At 48.8% G+C, this 14,594-nt stretch overlaps 1 protein-coding gene across 41 annotated transcripts in view; it reads right to left on the reverse strand.

Moving 5' to 3' along the window:
- Positions 1 to 14,594, reverse strand: part of MAP4K4 (mitogen-activated protein kinase kinase kinase kinase 4) — a 171,911-nt gene that overhangs the window by 26,937 nt on the left and 130,380 nt on the right. For 13 of the 41 annotated variants that reach the window (XM_065891517.1, XM_065891530.1, XM_065891515.1 and 10 more), the window contains 3 exons: positions 4,539 to 4,700; positions 2,205 to 2,291; positions 1,543 to 1,737 (listed from right to left, as the gene is read on the reverse strand). In XM_065891517.1, the coding sequence (XP_065747589.1) occupies positions 1,543 to 1,737; positions 2,205 to 2,291; positions 4,539 to 4,700 (444 nt within the window). Of the gene's footprint in view, positions 1 to 549; positions 712 to 1,542; positions 1,738 to 2,204; positions 2,292 to 4,538; positions 4,701 to 14,594 lie in introns of all 41 variants that reach the window. The other 28 variants (XM_065891532.1, XM_065891535.1, XM_065891534.1 and 25 more) reach the window with 4 other exon arrangements.

Genomic DNA, 14,594 nt, shown 5'->3' on the forward strand with positions numbered 1-14,594 from the left:
CTACTTCAGGAAAACCCACACCCAACCCACCGGGCCGTAACCTTTTTTGGATGTTGAACCTTTTGAGAATCTGATAAAAGGCCCTCTTCCCAAAAATATATGTACATTTGGACAAATCAAAAAAATTTTACGTGGAATTTCAGGGCCGCCCACTCGTAGAACTGGCTGGGAGCCAAGGACCCCAGCTTAAGAAAAAGTCTCCCTCTATGTACTTACGACACTAACTTTGTAACAACTAAACTGAAAAGTCTCTGTATCTGAGTAAGGAGGCACTTGTTTACGAACATCTGAGTCAGGGAAGGCAAAAAGTCAGACAGAAAGAAGAAATCACCGAATCCAGGTATTCTTAATAAGTACAACAATCTTTAAAAAGAAAATCCTGTTTTTCCCTATCAACGGAGGCTACGTCCTCTTTAGTCTAAACTCCCTCTGCTAAACTCCTCTCTCTCTAAATGCGGTAACAAACCAAACTGAGCAGTTCAAGCAGGCTGGTGGCTCAGTGAGCCTCTGTGTGCGTCTCCTTGACCCACAGCCAACTGGCCGTTCTACCTGTGGCTCGGCTGGTCTCTGCAGGGCAGGGTGCACAGACTCGGAGTTGCCATTGGAAAAAGATTCTGATCTGGAAGGCACTGGTGGCTCCAATACTCTGCCTGTCTGCTTAGACTGGGCTTCAGGGGAGCTGTGGTTAGTTTTCCTAAATCTATCTTCCACCTGCGTCAGAGAATTAGAAGACATAACTCAGGGTTAGTAGAAAAAAGCAGAGATACCGAAGAAAGCCTGAAAGTGGAAGGAGTCTAAAAAGAGGTCTTTCTTCTGTTTTCCTCAACTACAAGAAAAGAGAGGAGGCATATAACACTAGACTGGGATCTGATGCAGAATACGGAATATTCATGAAGATAAAAATTTAGAGAGGCAGCCTTTAAAATCTCCCCCGGCAAGAAGTCTAGGACTGCACGTGAAGATAAACTAGGAAAAGAATTAATCTGTCGCAACCAACTAAACCCACGGATTAAAAGAGCGTCGCCAGGAATCTAACACACGTTTCATTCCACGAAAAATAAAGGCACTGCAGAACAAGCAGGACACTTGCTCCTAGAATGTGCCGTGTGAGGGCCGGCACGGCGGGAGGACGCCCCCGCCCGGGCCAGCGTCCCGCACTCTGCAGCCCGCCCGGCCCACCCTGCCAGGGTCCGAGGAGCGGTCCTGCTTCATCGCATCCTCCCTGGGAAGCTCTGGGAGCCCAGACGCCCCAGTTCAGTAGCAAACCCTGATCACCGAAAAGCCAGTGAATCGGGCCCAGGCAGGCTCCATCCTCGCAGCAGTGTTGGAAAAACAGACGACAGGCCACCCTGCCCATCGTTTACAGCACAAGGAAAAATGCTGCCACACAGCCTCCTCTCTTTCCAGTCTCTTGGTCAGCGTCCAGGTCCCCCGAGACCTGCAAAGCTCTGAGGCGCTCCGTTCCCCTCTAGACAGACGCTAAGCAGAGAAGAGGCCCCGCCCTGTGCCCTGGGAGTGCGCCCGGAACGGCGGGGGCCGTACCTCGCGTGCCCGGTCGGCGGGCTCGTGCTGGGCCTTGGGCTCGGCGCCGTGCAGGCCGGCCTTGCTCCTGTCCGGCGGCGGGGGCGGCCTCCGGGGCTCATGCTGCAGAGACAGGAGATAGGCTTGTTCCTGCTGCAGCTGCCTCTGGAGCCGCTCCGTCTGCCGCTGCTCCTCCAGCTCCCGCCAGCGGCACTCCTTGGGGGGAGAGGGACACTCAGTCCGGGGCCCGGCGCCCGCCTCGCCCCGGCTCACTTCTCCCCAGCCCGGCGTTCACCGACGCTTGTTTGGTGACAGAGCACAACGGCCGGGCTGTGAAATGGCAGGTTACCTGTGGGAAAACCTGACAGCTTGTCGCTAAGCATACTGTCACTGGACAGAGTAAGAGAGAACCCAAGGAAACGCTGGTCTCGGCGGTTTCAAAGGACACTTGGAGTACTCTAGGTACGGGTCCTACGGCACGCGCCTTGAACCGCCAGCTCTTGGCATTCTAGCCTGTTCACCGAATGCCAGGTGCTGTGCAAAACCTCGTCTATCTACCAAACGAGAACAGTTAACTCAGCAACGGGAAATAAAGAGGTAAACAGAAGCCGCCCCGACGTGGGCCCGGCCCTGCCCAGCGCGGGGGGCCCTAGCTACGGGACGGGGCCAGCGCGGGGCGTTACCAGTAGCATGGCCTGCTCCTGGAGCAGCTGCTGCTGAAGGAGTTCCAGGTGCCGCTGCTCCTCTTCCAGCTGCCGCCTGATATACTCCTGTCACACAGAAATCAGCCGGCAATCAACGGAGCCCCAAGGAAAGCACCAGAACCACCTGCTGGGGCGCCCAGAACCATCCGCCCTATCATCTGGGGTAATCCACTGAGCGATCAATGGCTCAGACAAGCCTACTGCCGAGGATTTCCCCAAGAACTTCGAATTAGTCTCTAAGATCTAAAGAGTCTAATAAATGATGACACGCACTCAGCGATGGGTGTGTGTCTGTGTGTGTGTATGTGTGTGTGTGTGTGTGTGTGTCTATGAGAGAGATAAAGGGAGAGAGAGAGGGAGAGACAGAGAGAGAGAGAGAAAGGGGAGACAGGCGTGAGGTGACACGTTTTCAACAGGGAGAGAACGATAAAGCTCTGTAACAACAAAAACACATCCAAAAGACGTTACATAAAGAGGAAAATCCCAACCTTGAAGGTGCATGCATATTTGATGGGCTGGAGACCTTGATCTACGACAACAGATTAGTCTCTAGCAAGCCCGTATCAAGAATATTCTCTCCCAACTCTCAGGATTTTGGGGGAGGCTCAAGTATGAAATAGGCGTGAAATCACTTCGAAAAGCAGGAACATTTTACAAATAAAAGACATCTATCTCCTTCTTTGTCAACAGGGGAAAAGCTCACTACTCTGGAAGAGGAGTAGATCGAGGGGTCTGGGAGGAGAAATTTTATTTTGAAATTCAGATTATTTACAGTGTCTACCGCCGACTGAGGTGCACGCCTTAAGATAAAAGCAGTCATACATCTGGGCCGAACAGGAGCTTTAGTTAACCACTCGTCCTGGCAGAGAGAATGCTGGGCAGAAATCATGACAAATTTCCTCAGGAACTTTTTATCTTACAAAGCAAATTTAGCCCAAAAACGCCAATCTGGGGTAAAGTGTATCCACAGGGCCGCTGGCAAAGGCCACCCCCCCCCCTGGTTCCAACCCAGGCTCCAGTCCCAGGCCTGGAAGCCCCACCCCAACCCCGACGACCGAGAGGACTCCGACTCCCAGCTCCCCTCTTCCCGAGCCAGACAGAGCTGAACCACAGCTGCGAGCTCAGGTCACTATATCACTGGTTTTCTGCCTTCACATCACAGGGACAACCAGACAATGACACATGTACACAAACATGCACATTCATGCAGAAATGACAGGTTCCTACAGCACGGCTGACACGGGGAGTATTTTGGAATAAAACTGACTTTTGATGCTATTTTTATAAAAGAAGAGGTGAAGAATACTTGCTATACACAAAAGCCAATGACCCCCTTAGAACACTGAAGGTTAGTATTACATTCACACCCTCTTCTCCCAATCAAGGTCAGAGAATTATCCCTCCGTGACTCAACTGCTTCAAGTTTATGTTTTCTCCTCTTTGTAGTCCCCAAGTATAAATCAGAACATGAAAACTAAACGCACCACAGTTAACAGGCCAACAACGTCAGTAAAGTAAGAGATCAAGAGAATCACTTAAATTTCAACAGAAAAATAGTATGTAGACCCGACACTGGGAAAGCCGAGGCGAAGGAGAGTGGCGGAATGACCGAATTTGGAAGCTAATACCCTTGTTTACAAGCATTTTAAGTATGAACTTCAGCTATCGTTTAAATTGGCCCCCCTTCATATATTTTTTCCTTGTTCAAAGCTCATAACAAAGAGTGATCAATTCAAAGACATGACGGGCAGAGAGGCGATGATGGGATTCACGCGGACAACGCAGACAACAAAAAGCACAATTTCTGCTTGCACAGGTGGTTCAGGAATCAGACTCCTAAAGGCAACTTTATGTGATGCTAATAACATGCTGCAAATATCGCTAAAATCTGATCGCTTTGGGCTAATGTTATCAGCTGTTCTAACGTCACGTATGTACGTACTGAATTATATGCAAATACATCTTAAAATATTCAGTTAGTCGCTGGATACTTCCAACACTGCTCGTAGGAAGTGTCTTACAGTTGGTTTTAAATTTCATTAGACACATTCGGAAATCCTTCAGGCCTCATACTAGTGGAGACCACCCTGCTGGTTTCAAGAGCTTTCTAAAGTGTACCGATTTCTGTATCTGTCGGTAAAGATAAGAGATTCAGTTTGCTGAAGTGAATGTGCTTCCAACCGTGCTTCTGCATTTTCAGACTGAAGTCCTGAACACGTGTGCACACGCGTGCATGCTTTTTGCCCCGGTTCCCCCAGCTCCGCACGGTGCCAGCCCCCGCGGTCCCGGCCGGAGCGCCCCCTGCGGACCCACCTGCTCCCTGTCGACCCTCCTCTTGTCCTCCTCCGCCCGCCTGCGCTCCTCTTCCTCCTGCCGCCGTCTCTCCAGCTCCTCCAGCCGCCTCTTCTCCTCCTGTTCCCGCCTCCGCTGCTCGCGCTCCTGCTGCCTCCTGGCCTCCCGCTCTCTCCTTTGTTGCTACGGAAGTAAAGCGACCCAGTCAGCGGACTCTGCAGCCACGGCACGGCACGCAGGATGGTCTGCTGACCAGTTACGGGGAGAGGCCGAGAGGGAGAGCTCGTGGACCCCACCTGCACCGGCCACCTACTTGCACACTGCCCCTCCGCTCACACACACACCAGCCTCCTTGGAAGTACCCGTCAGAGCCGGGTTTCACGTGCTATCAGTTATTCCCCGTTCTTCACTGAAGCACAGCAGTGAGGGGACAGGGAATGCTGTATCCTTCAGTATCACTAACAGGGTTACCCCGGGCCCTTAGGTCAGAAGAAAGAGAAGAGAAATGAATACAGGAGAACAGAAATAGCGCAGAGAAAGGAGAGAAATACTTAAAAGAGGAAAAAGGCAGCACACATCAGGGAGAGAAGAAGTGACACCAACGAGAATAAGAGACGCTATTATTATTACCATGAATGCATAGACTGCCATGAGCACAAGCTCACTCTGTGTCTCGCACGGTGCTGAGTATCTAACGGTCTTCCTTCCACGTCCTTTACCTAATACGATTCTCATGACAAACCTAGGAAGCACTTCACTCCTACTCCACAGAGGAGGAAACAGATTCAAGAAGAGAGAAGTGACTTGTCCAGAGTCACCTGGGCGGTAAGCCCCCAGGTCGAGGGCCGCTGTGCCTCCCAACGTCAATCAGACAGCATCCTGCATCCCATCAGCAAGTGCAGAAGGCGCTGTTGAGTCACCAGACTCGCTCCGACAGCCTTTCCTAACGCAGACCATCTGTCAACCCCTCGGTACCTGGCGGCATGACCCTGGGCACACGTCTGGCCCCTTCTCATCCAGCCCCAGACATCTATCTGTCAGTAAAGCACTGCCACGGCGCAGAGTATAAATCAACCAACTCCTCCCACAAATGTGCAGAGTGCTGGCCTGCAAAGTGATGCAGCCGCTTTGCAGCCCCCCTGGGATGGAGAGGTGCCCCATCTCAGCACAGCGGCCGCTGGCTGCAGACGGCTACTCAGCGCCTGAAGTGTGCCCAGCACGGGAGGGAGGAACTGAGTTTTTCGTTTTATTTTACTGAAGTTAATTTAAATTGTCTCTAGCACAGCTCTAGAACCACAACCACAAGAGAGGAAGGCAGGTGGAGACTACCAATTCCCCTCAAAGTCAGTCAGACAAAAGGAAAACAGAAGAGAGAAGACAGGCAACCAGTGTCGACCACTCAAACCTCCCCCTTAGCTTTTCAAGCCGATCGGATTCAAGCGAACGGGTCAGAAGAGGCAAAGAGTATCATACGCTGACTTTTACCACCTTCAGGTGACAACGTGACTTGCTTACGAGCCAAGGTCTCACAAGCAGTGAACTGTCAGAGCACCGTCCCCCTCGGAAAGGTCTGGGCTTTCCCTTTCCCTCCCCACCTCCCGGGGGAGATGACATGTTTGCCAGCAGGCTCTACAGGCCAGCAGGGCAACCGGAGTTGAGGGGAAAAAACAAAAAAACACACCCAGAACTTTTATGTTCTTATACTCCCAGCTCGTTCTTTAAGATAGCTACTTCTGCATGTTTCATAATGTATGTATCAGTACAATACAAAATTACTAGATATATCTCTATCAGATACATGCTCAATTTTTTTTTTTTTACTGATGGAATGCAAGATTCAAAACCTTTCTGGGCCGCTGCACTGTACTCAACAATGCCGTGTGACCACAGACACCACCACAACAGCCTCAGAGATGCACCCGCTGCCCTGTCCTTACAGACCACACAGGCTACCAAAATTCTTTCATTTTTAGGAACGATGCTGAAGGAAAGGTGCCACTTAGCCCCCTGGGATCACAAAACAAAAAGAAAAGCCGTGGTGGCTTCACTTGCTTTCTCCTCTCCTGTTATTTACAGAATCTTGAAAAATTCTTTAGTTCAAAAAAAGCAGAGCTGATGCCTTGGCTGTTATCAGCAAGGACTCTTCCAGAAAGAGCCAGACAAGGAGAAAAACTGCAGTGAGAGTCCTGGAAGCTGCCACGCTGCCCTGGAAGCAGGGCTGCACTCTGGCCGCCACACAGCCGTTAAGTCCAGATGCGGCCAAGTGTCCACCTCACACCAGCCTCGAGGTTCAAATTTCTGTCTCCAGAGGAGACAACGGGAGATTGCAAAGGACGAGCCGAGGGAGGGAGTGAAGCAGCGCGGGAGCTGGCTTCCCACACACTGGCCCCTCACCAGCAACTCCAGCTGCCTCGGCCTACCGAGCGCAGGGCTGACCCTGGTCCAGCCCACGCCCAGGAGCCTTCTCAGCTCACCCCCTGCCTCGCACCCCTGAGCTGTGGTCACCCGGAGTCCCGGGGAGTGACGGGACCCCGTGCACATCCTCTGGCGCCTCAGTGAAAGCACTCGTTCTCACACCAGGCAGGAAGCTCCAACATGGTGAAATGTGCAGAATCCATTTCGGGGGGTTATTTCCAACTACACTGAGGGCAGGGCTCCCAGGCCGGTGGGAAACCTTGACTTCATCTAACTAAATGCTACTAAGAATTTTTAACTTTCAATTTCAAATGCCCTTACAGGTAGCCTTTTCCATTTTCATTTGTGTTTAAAAATTTTTAATCAAAGTACTAGACTTTAACCATCCTCAAGCCATAAGATATACATCTTTGTTAACACCCTTTCTTTTCTTTATTAACATTTGCTATGTTGCCGCCCCATGATCACTTATATCTAAAATGCCATGGTGCCGTTTTGATTGTTGTTAACTAGTGACTACCTGGAGAATAAAAATCTGAGGCCAATTTTTAAAAATTTAAAAGAATAAAATTTATATTTAAAAGAGTAAACAAATCTATGTTATTTTGTCCAAAATACATACATACATACATACATACATACATACATGCATAAATAGTAAAAAATTGCCTTATTCTTGTTTGTTTGCCTGTTTTTTCATGGGCCCATCATAGCATCATCTGTAAAGTCTACACCATAAGACTCCTTTCCATATGGTCAAATGGGTCAGGTATTCGTTCTTTCTTCTAGAGATTAACCCTCTCACAGCCCTTTCTCTTCTCCTGGGCCAACCTAAACAGGCTGCTCTCCAGGCATCCCATCCTTCTGCCCACCTGCTTCCTAGGAATACTTCTGGACCCTCTCCTGTACAGGATCCCCTGTCAACTTCTCTCTTATTTGCGGAACACATCCTCTAGTAGTTTCCCGAGGAAGCGTGAAGACAAGTAGAGGACTTGAGAGACTCTGTAGGTCACAAAAGCTCTGCTCCCATGCTGTGCATATACTTCTGGCCGGGGGCACTAACTTCCCTTCAGAGTTGCAAAAGCACTGGTGTGTCACCTCCTACTTTCTGATGTTGCTCTGGAGAATCCGAGCCCATGTGGATCCTTGACACTTAGTACCAGCCACACCCACACCCCTCTATATGCTCCCCTGACAGCAGCTTTTACCATCCTCTTTTCATCCTTGAGTTTCTAAACTTTCAAGATGATGTATGTGCCTCTGAACGGCGTCTTTTCTCATTCGCTGGGCTGGGTACTCAGTAAGCCTTTCAATTCAGAAATTATTTCTTAGTTCTGGAAACTTGTCTTGAATTCCTGCTGCATGTTCTCCCTCTGGTGTTCACTTCCTGGACCATTTGTTAAATGGGAGTCAACCCACCTGGACTGATTCTGTTTCTCTTCTGTTCTAGTCCCCCTAAACTTACCTTCTCTCCCCACTTTCTGGGAGTTTGAATTTATTAAAAATTTTTAAAACTTTTTTCTGAATAGTCTTGTTTCATGATTTTTATATCTTCTCTCTGTAAGGATATTAAGATTTCTGTGCATGTGTACATGTATGTGTGTGAGATATTTTCTCTGTTCCCTACATTGTCTCTATTTCCTTCACCCTCCTTTTGCTGTGTGTCTCGGAATCTTTCAAGTTAAAGATTTTTCTGCGTCCTCAATCTCGGGCCATCCAGTGACACGCAAGGCAGTGAAGAGCAAGCTGTCAAGCGGTGGCTGTGAAGCTTCCAAGTCCGGTGACTGTGAGGCAGCGTGACCGCTTCCCTTGGGCGGGTGAGTCTCTGAAGAGAGGGATCTGTGCAGTACTGAGTCCTCAGGTGAGGAGAGGGTGCAGTGGATGGGGGCGCCTGGAACGCGCGTGGCACCAGAGGACGGGCTCCAGGCAGGGTGGGTGCGCTTGCCCTCACGCTCCTCGGCACTTAGCTCTCCACGGATGCCCTTGTCTCAGCCTCCCTCTCCACGGCCTCAGCTGTGCCCGAATCTCCGCTGCTCGCCTGTTCCAGGTGGCAGGTGTCGGCTGAGAAGGGGGAGCAGAGCCGCCTGCTGCAGGGGCTGAGGGCCCACTGCTCACATATACCTGCTTCTGGCCCCCTCGCCACCTCCCATGTTGGACTCTCTTCCAGCACTGGTAGCATCAACCTTCCCATGGTCTACGCTCTACCACAGACTCACGTCCACAACTGGGCTTCCATTCTTGTTCTCCTCGTTTAGGACACCTTCAGTTCTTCGCAGTCATTGCACTGGGATTTCTCAATGCAAGTGTGGTAAACATCAAGTCGTTTCTGTTCAACTCTTTACCAAAGTCGATATAATAAAGTTACTACGTAATTACTTAATTAAAATAATTTAAAATTATTATGTTAAGTTTAATTCAAAACGCATGTCTTAAAATAACAGTAAGCAAACACCTTACAGACAGGGACAGGCTACAACTACCGATCTCAATCGTCAAGTGAAAGCCTCTGAAAGGCTTTTTCTTCTTTGGTCCTGTGGAAGGATCATACTCTTGGTTACCACCATCAACACGCAAACAAAGACCATAAGCTCCTTAAAAAAGTAGGGAGCGTGTTTCGCTCATCTCCACCCCGCTCCCTGTAAATATCCAAGATGCCGTGATTTTCTAATATTTAGCATCTAGAATAAGCCTAAAGAATCCATCCATATCTCCAGGTCCAACCAAATCCTAAAGCCATCTTTTCAGGATCACCTAGTAAGGTGCACAGCGGGCTGGAATAGTCACTGTTAATCTGGACAGAGCCTCACACTTTACACAACACGCGCTCTGTGCCTCAGGGTGTTCTACCAGGCCCTTGACGGTGGCTCTGGAACTCCAATCAGAGACCTCAAGCCCAAGCATGGCTGTAGGTGTACAGAACAAGTCCTTTCTTTCCAGAGATACAACAAGGACACAAATGCTGGTTCACCCATTTGAGAAATATTCATGAAGCGCCATGGGTACACAAAGGTGAATCAGACACAGCCCCTCTCCTCCGAGTCTTATAGGTAAGGTAAGTCACACACTTTTAAAAAATCCACAAGACAACGTGGAACGTGGTAAATTTCCCTGGACTTGCCCACTCAGCAAGTCCTGGTCGGGAGACTGATGGCCAAGGCCAAGAACGATGTAGTTACCGAGTCCTCTTCCACATTATGCTGTAATATTTGAAGCTATAAATTGGACCAAGAGCAGAAATGTAAACTCCAACCATACAAACCACTACAGTCAGAACAGGCCCTTAACTGGGGTGTGTGTGTATGTGCGTGTGTGTTCGGGGGTAATTAAGGATTAAAGAAAGCCCTTAGTAAATACCTTAATAGATTACTGATGTGAAAAGCTGGCCTCTTGCAACAGAACTTCAAAAGAAAGTGGTCAAAAATGGAACATATATATCATCAGCCATCAGCTAAGCAACGTCAATCCACACTAGATTAACCTTCCGCCTGTGATTTCAAGCAACAAAACCCAGGAGACGCTAACGAACATGCCTGCTCAGGTTAACCCCATTAAGAGGAGCAAACGTAAATCCTTCAAGGCATTTTCAAACTGTCATTCTTATTTTTTTAAACCATTCTTTCTTTAAAAACAAAATCAAACACACTGAAAAACTGCATGATGCTGTAGAGTGATTTCCAAATCGCTCAAATCATAGCGATTTCCTTATGACTTCAATTTTTCCAAGCATGCCTGAGTAAATATGTACTTTTCCAACTATGCTCTAATTACATTTAAGTTCTCTTTCTAGGTTGGTATTTAAGAGCAATGCTTTCATCTCACAATTCCAGCTTTTCTAAACAGGTCATGCTGGTAACAGTGGGGTCCATTTACAGACACCCCACTGGACTTACGGGCTTTAACAGAAACTAAACTTTAATAAACCAATCTATTCTTCAGGGTCGACTATTTCCAAGAGCTTTGGAGGTCATGTGGCTGCACGTGTACCAGGAACCCCTGAGTTTGTTAAGTGCAAGTTCTGATGAACTTTAGTAGAGAAACTACTAGACTACTTTGCTTCTCCCCAAAGACAACTCTTCCCCATCTTTAGGCAACAAATAACATTTGCCGAATTAAAATAATGCTTACAAAATGTAACTAGAAAAAAAAAACACTAGACTGGGATGCCAAAAGAACATTTAAGAGCTGAGGACTTCTGAGAGGCGAGACAGTGGCCCCCTGGCAAAAGCAAGGCCCCCGTGCACAGCACGGTTGGAGCTGAGGGTGGAAGGCACACCCTGTGCTCACACGCACTCGCCGTCAGACACGAGTGAGGTGCCCAGCAGGGGCCTCTGTGTGGGCAGAGGGGTGAGGACACGCTGGGGGGAAGCGGGTCCCCGCACTGTCCTTCTGAGATCTCACAGCCAAGAGACAGACACAGGTGCCTGCCACAGCTCGCTCCGTTTTTCTTAGAACGCTCCAGGCTTTCCTAGTGTTACAATTTAGCTTCAAGACGAATCCCACTCCACGCAAATGTTCTTTTCTCTCTCTCTCTCTTTTTCTTAAAAGGCATCGCTCTTTTTTTTTAAAAAAAGGCATCGCACCTCCGCTGGGCCAGATGCGCTCATTTTACAGGTGAAAGCTCTCCTGCAAGTGCGGAGACCAAAAGACAGCCACGTGCGGCAAAGAAAAAAGGAAGCAAGTGAGGCCTTCGGGTCAGGGCTCAAACATGGCTCCCCCTACAGAGGTGCAGACTTCCCCTGACTGAGCCTGAAGGTTTGTGTTCAGCATCCACAGCACCCCCAGGGCCTCCGTTAAGCCCGCCCACGTAAAACGGCCGACATCTGTCCAAGGCCAACGCAAACAGGTTCCTCAGGAGCCAAGGAGGGTAGGCTGGGAAGTCGGGACAGCTCCACGCCATGAGCCCCGGGCAGGAGCGGTATCGCCTTCAGGGCTGCCGCCCCACCCCGCCCCGCTCGCGCGCTGTCTCTCTCTCTGTCTCTCTCTCTCTCTGTCTCTCTCTCTCTCTGTCTCTCTCTCTCTCTCTCTCTCTCTCTCTCTCTCTCACACACACACACACACACACACACACACACGACCACCCACACCTCCGCCGTGCTGAGCTGAGCTTGGTGCACGTCTAAAGTGCGAAGCCTGGGGTGTCAGACAAAATTTTTTCTCTTGCTTTACTTTGTTTTTAATTTCTTCCACTTTCACCCACCTCTCTAAAACCGGGGTCACTATGGGATCTGCAGAAACAAGAGAGACGAATGTAAGCATGTCTCCTCTTGGTGGAAGAAAAGCAGAGGGAGGAGGTGCTGGTCGCACACCCACATGCGCGCCCCTCTCTGCGGGAAGCTGAGACCCAGAGCACAGGGACTGTGGCATCTCCGGGGCTGAAAACTTGGGCAGATCGTAAAGAGAAGAGATTATTGTTTTAAATACCTGCAGAAAAAGTCCCACAGTGGGGAGTCTGGAACATCCTACCAGCAGTTCAAGAACAGAAAGGGAGACGCAAGCAGCAGAAAAGAGGACTCGGCCCTCTAAGTGAAGTCCTTGGCCGGGTTCCAAGTCTGCAGAACCCATAGTCATCTTCACAAACGGGTGAGATGGGGAACACACAGGGAACTGCAGTTCTCCCTTTTCTCGTCTTTTGTTTTTAAGAAAAGGATAAGTTCTAACCTCAAATGAAAACTTTTTGTCTCTTAACTCTAATAAAAAGATTATGCAGTTTTTTTTAATGTGCTGTTGTTATAATCGTATCATAGGTTTGCTAAAAACAAATCTTCCCTAAGAAATGTTCTTTCTTTTTTTTGAATTAAGTAGCACACCAAACCACAGACAAATGTTATCTTGCTTTTACTAATAATCTGACAGTCTCCACGAGGTCAAAACTGAAAAATTATGAACTAGGACATAAGTGACTTCAATATATAACAGGTTCAAAAACATATCCAAAGTACGGCAGCTAACAAAGTCACCTCAACTTAGATCACTAATGGGGTTTTCTCCAGGACGTCTTGTATAATATTTCTATTAAACTTAGACGAGGAATGAGCAGATGTGATCCATGTGTGGCTGTCACAGGAATGGGAGGAGTCGGTAGCAGGTACCAAGGCGAGAGTCAATGAAAAGAAAGAGCACAAAACCATTAGGATAAAATGACAGTATGATGAAATAATCTTCACTTCTGCTCAAAAGAAAAAAAAAAAAAAAGAACAGAAAAAAGAAAAGACTGGGAGAAAAAGCTGGCCAGGGTGGGGGAAAAAAAATTAGCTAGAGGCAAAGCTCTACCAAAGTGATCCAAAGATGTGACGATGCATCTACCTATAAAAGGTAATAGAGTAATATTAAAACTTCTCGATAGAGGGAGATCATTATCACACGGGGCAATGAATCTGGGTAACAAACTTCGAGTAAGCTGAGAAAACACTGAGCACCCAGAAGAGGAGGACAAGTGTCAGGGGCAGGAGAGGAGGGGACGAAGCCACCAGTGTGAACTCAGCCGCGTGAGCTCAGCACGCCCCCACTTTCCTCCTGGGACCATCCAAAAGCAACAAGAAAAATCAGAAACATCATTTTCAGCAAAACTGGCAGACAGACTTGAAAATATCTACAAGGACTTCCAAGATCTCCAGTTCACACAGGAGCCAAGGAAGAGAAAGCAAGAGAAACAAAGCAGAGAGATCCCAGCAGCAGCAACAGGCACGAAGCAAGAGCAGAGGATGTATGTACCACATGGACTTCTTACAGACGAAGGGCCTACGGGGGGCAGACCGCTCCCCCTACCTGCGGCGAGGTTCTGAGACAGTAGGGGCTGCGGAGAAGCCCTTAGCCCCCGTACACCGGATCTGATGGCACTTTCAGAGAAAGGAACATCTCCACTGTTTCCCTACAGCCTCGACTTTGGGACCATTTTTTGCCAGTCGCTGATAGAAAGTGATCACCTTTCAGTTTTAAGCATCATTTATCTTTTGAGTGAAGATGACCATCTTTATCTACTTTGTTAATAATAACAAAAGGAATCCCTATTCCTCACGCCTTTAATGCCAGTAAAGGGCTACACATCATTTATGGCACAAATATTCCCAAACCACTTCCTGGGGCCTTAATTACCAGGCTGACAAAAAGGTGCTGGATCACCAAGAAGACCCTGGCTCCATCTGCCCTGATTAAGAGGTTTAAAGAGGTGACTGCGCGTTTGAACTTTCACTGAGGAGCTGAAATTACAGGGCTAACTCAAGCCAGTAAAGTGCCGTGTTCTCACTTAGCTGACAACCCTGATTCTCTAGCCTCTATTGAGCTGACAGAGCAAATCGCTTTAAAACCTCAGTTCCTCTCCTTGAGCGATCGCTGGCCTGACCCCATAATCCTCACTCCCTATCATGTCCAGGGCCTGGATGATGGACACCTATCTCACTGTCACTAGGCCTGAAAGCAGTTTCCAGGGCCTGTGTTAGAAAGGGGCTCCAGCTGACCCAGTCCTTGATCCTTCAAGGTATAAACCACCAAACTCCCCTGCATCACTGAGCTGAAGGAAGTACAGCCCAGGGTTAGAAAGGACAGTGGAGGAGACTGCATAAAGCCGCAGCTAGAAGCAGACACAGCCTCAAAACTCAAGCACTCTTGGGTACTGAGCACACACGGTCCACGTACAGCCTGAAAAACCTCGGAACCACTCAAGGT

Source organism: Phocoena phocoena, chromosome 14 (assembly GCF_963924675.1).
Source record: "Phocoena phocoena chromosome 14, mPhoPho1.1, whole genome shotgun sequence".
Classification (NCBI taxonomy): Eukaryota; Metazoa; Chordata; class Mammalia; order Artiodactyla; family Phocoenidae; genus Phocoena; species Phocoena phocoena.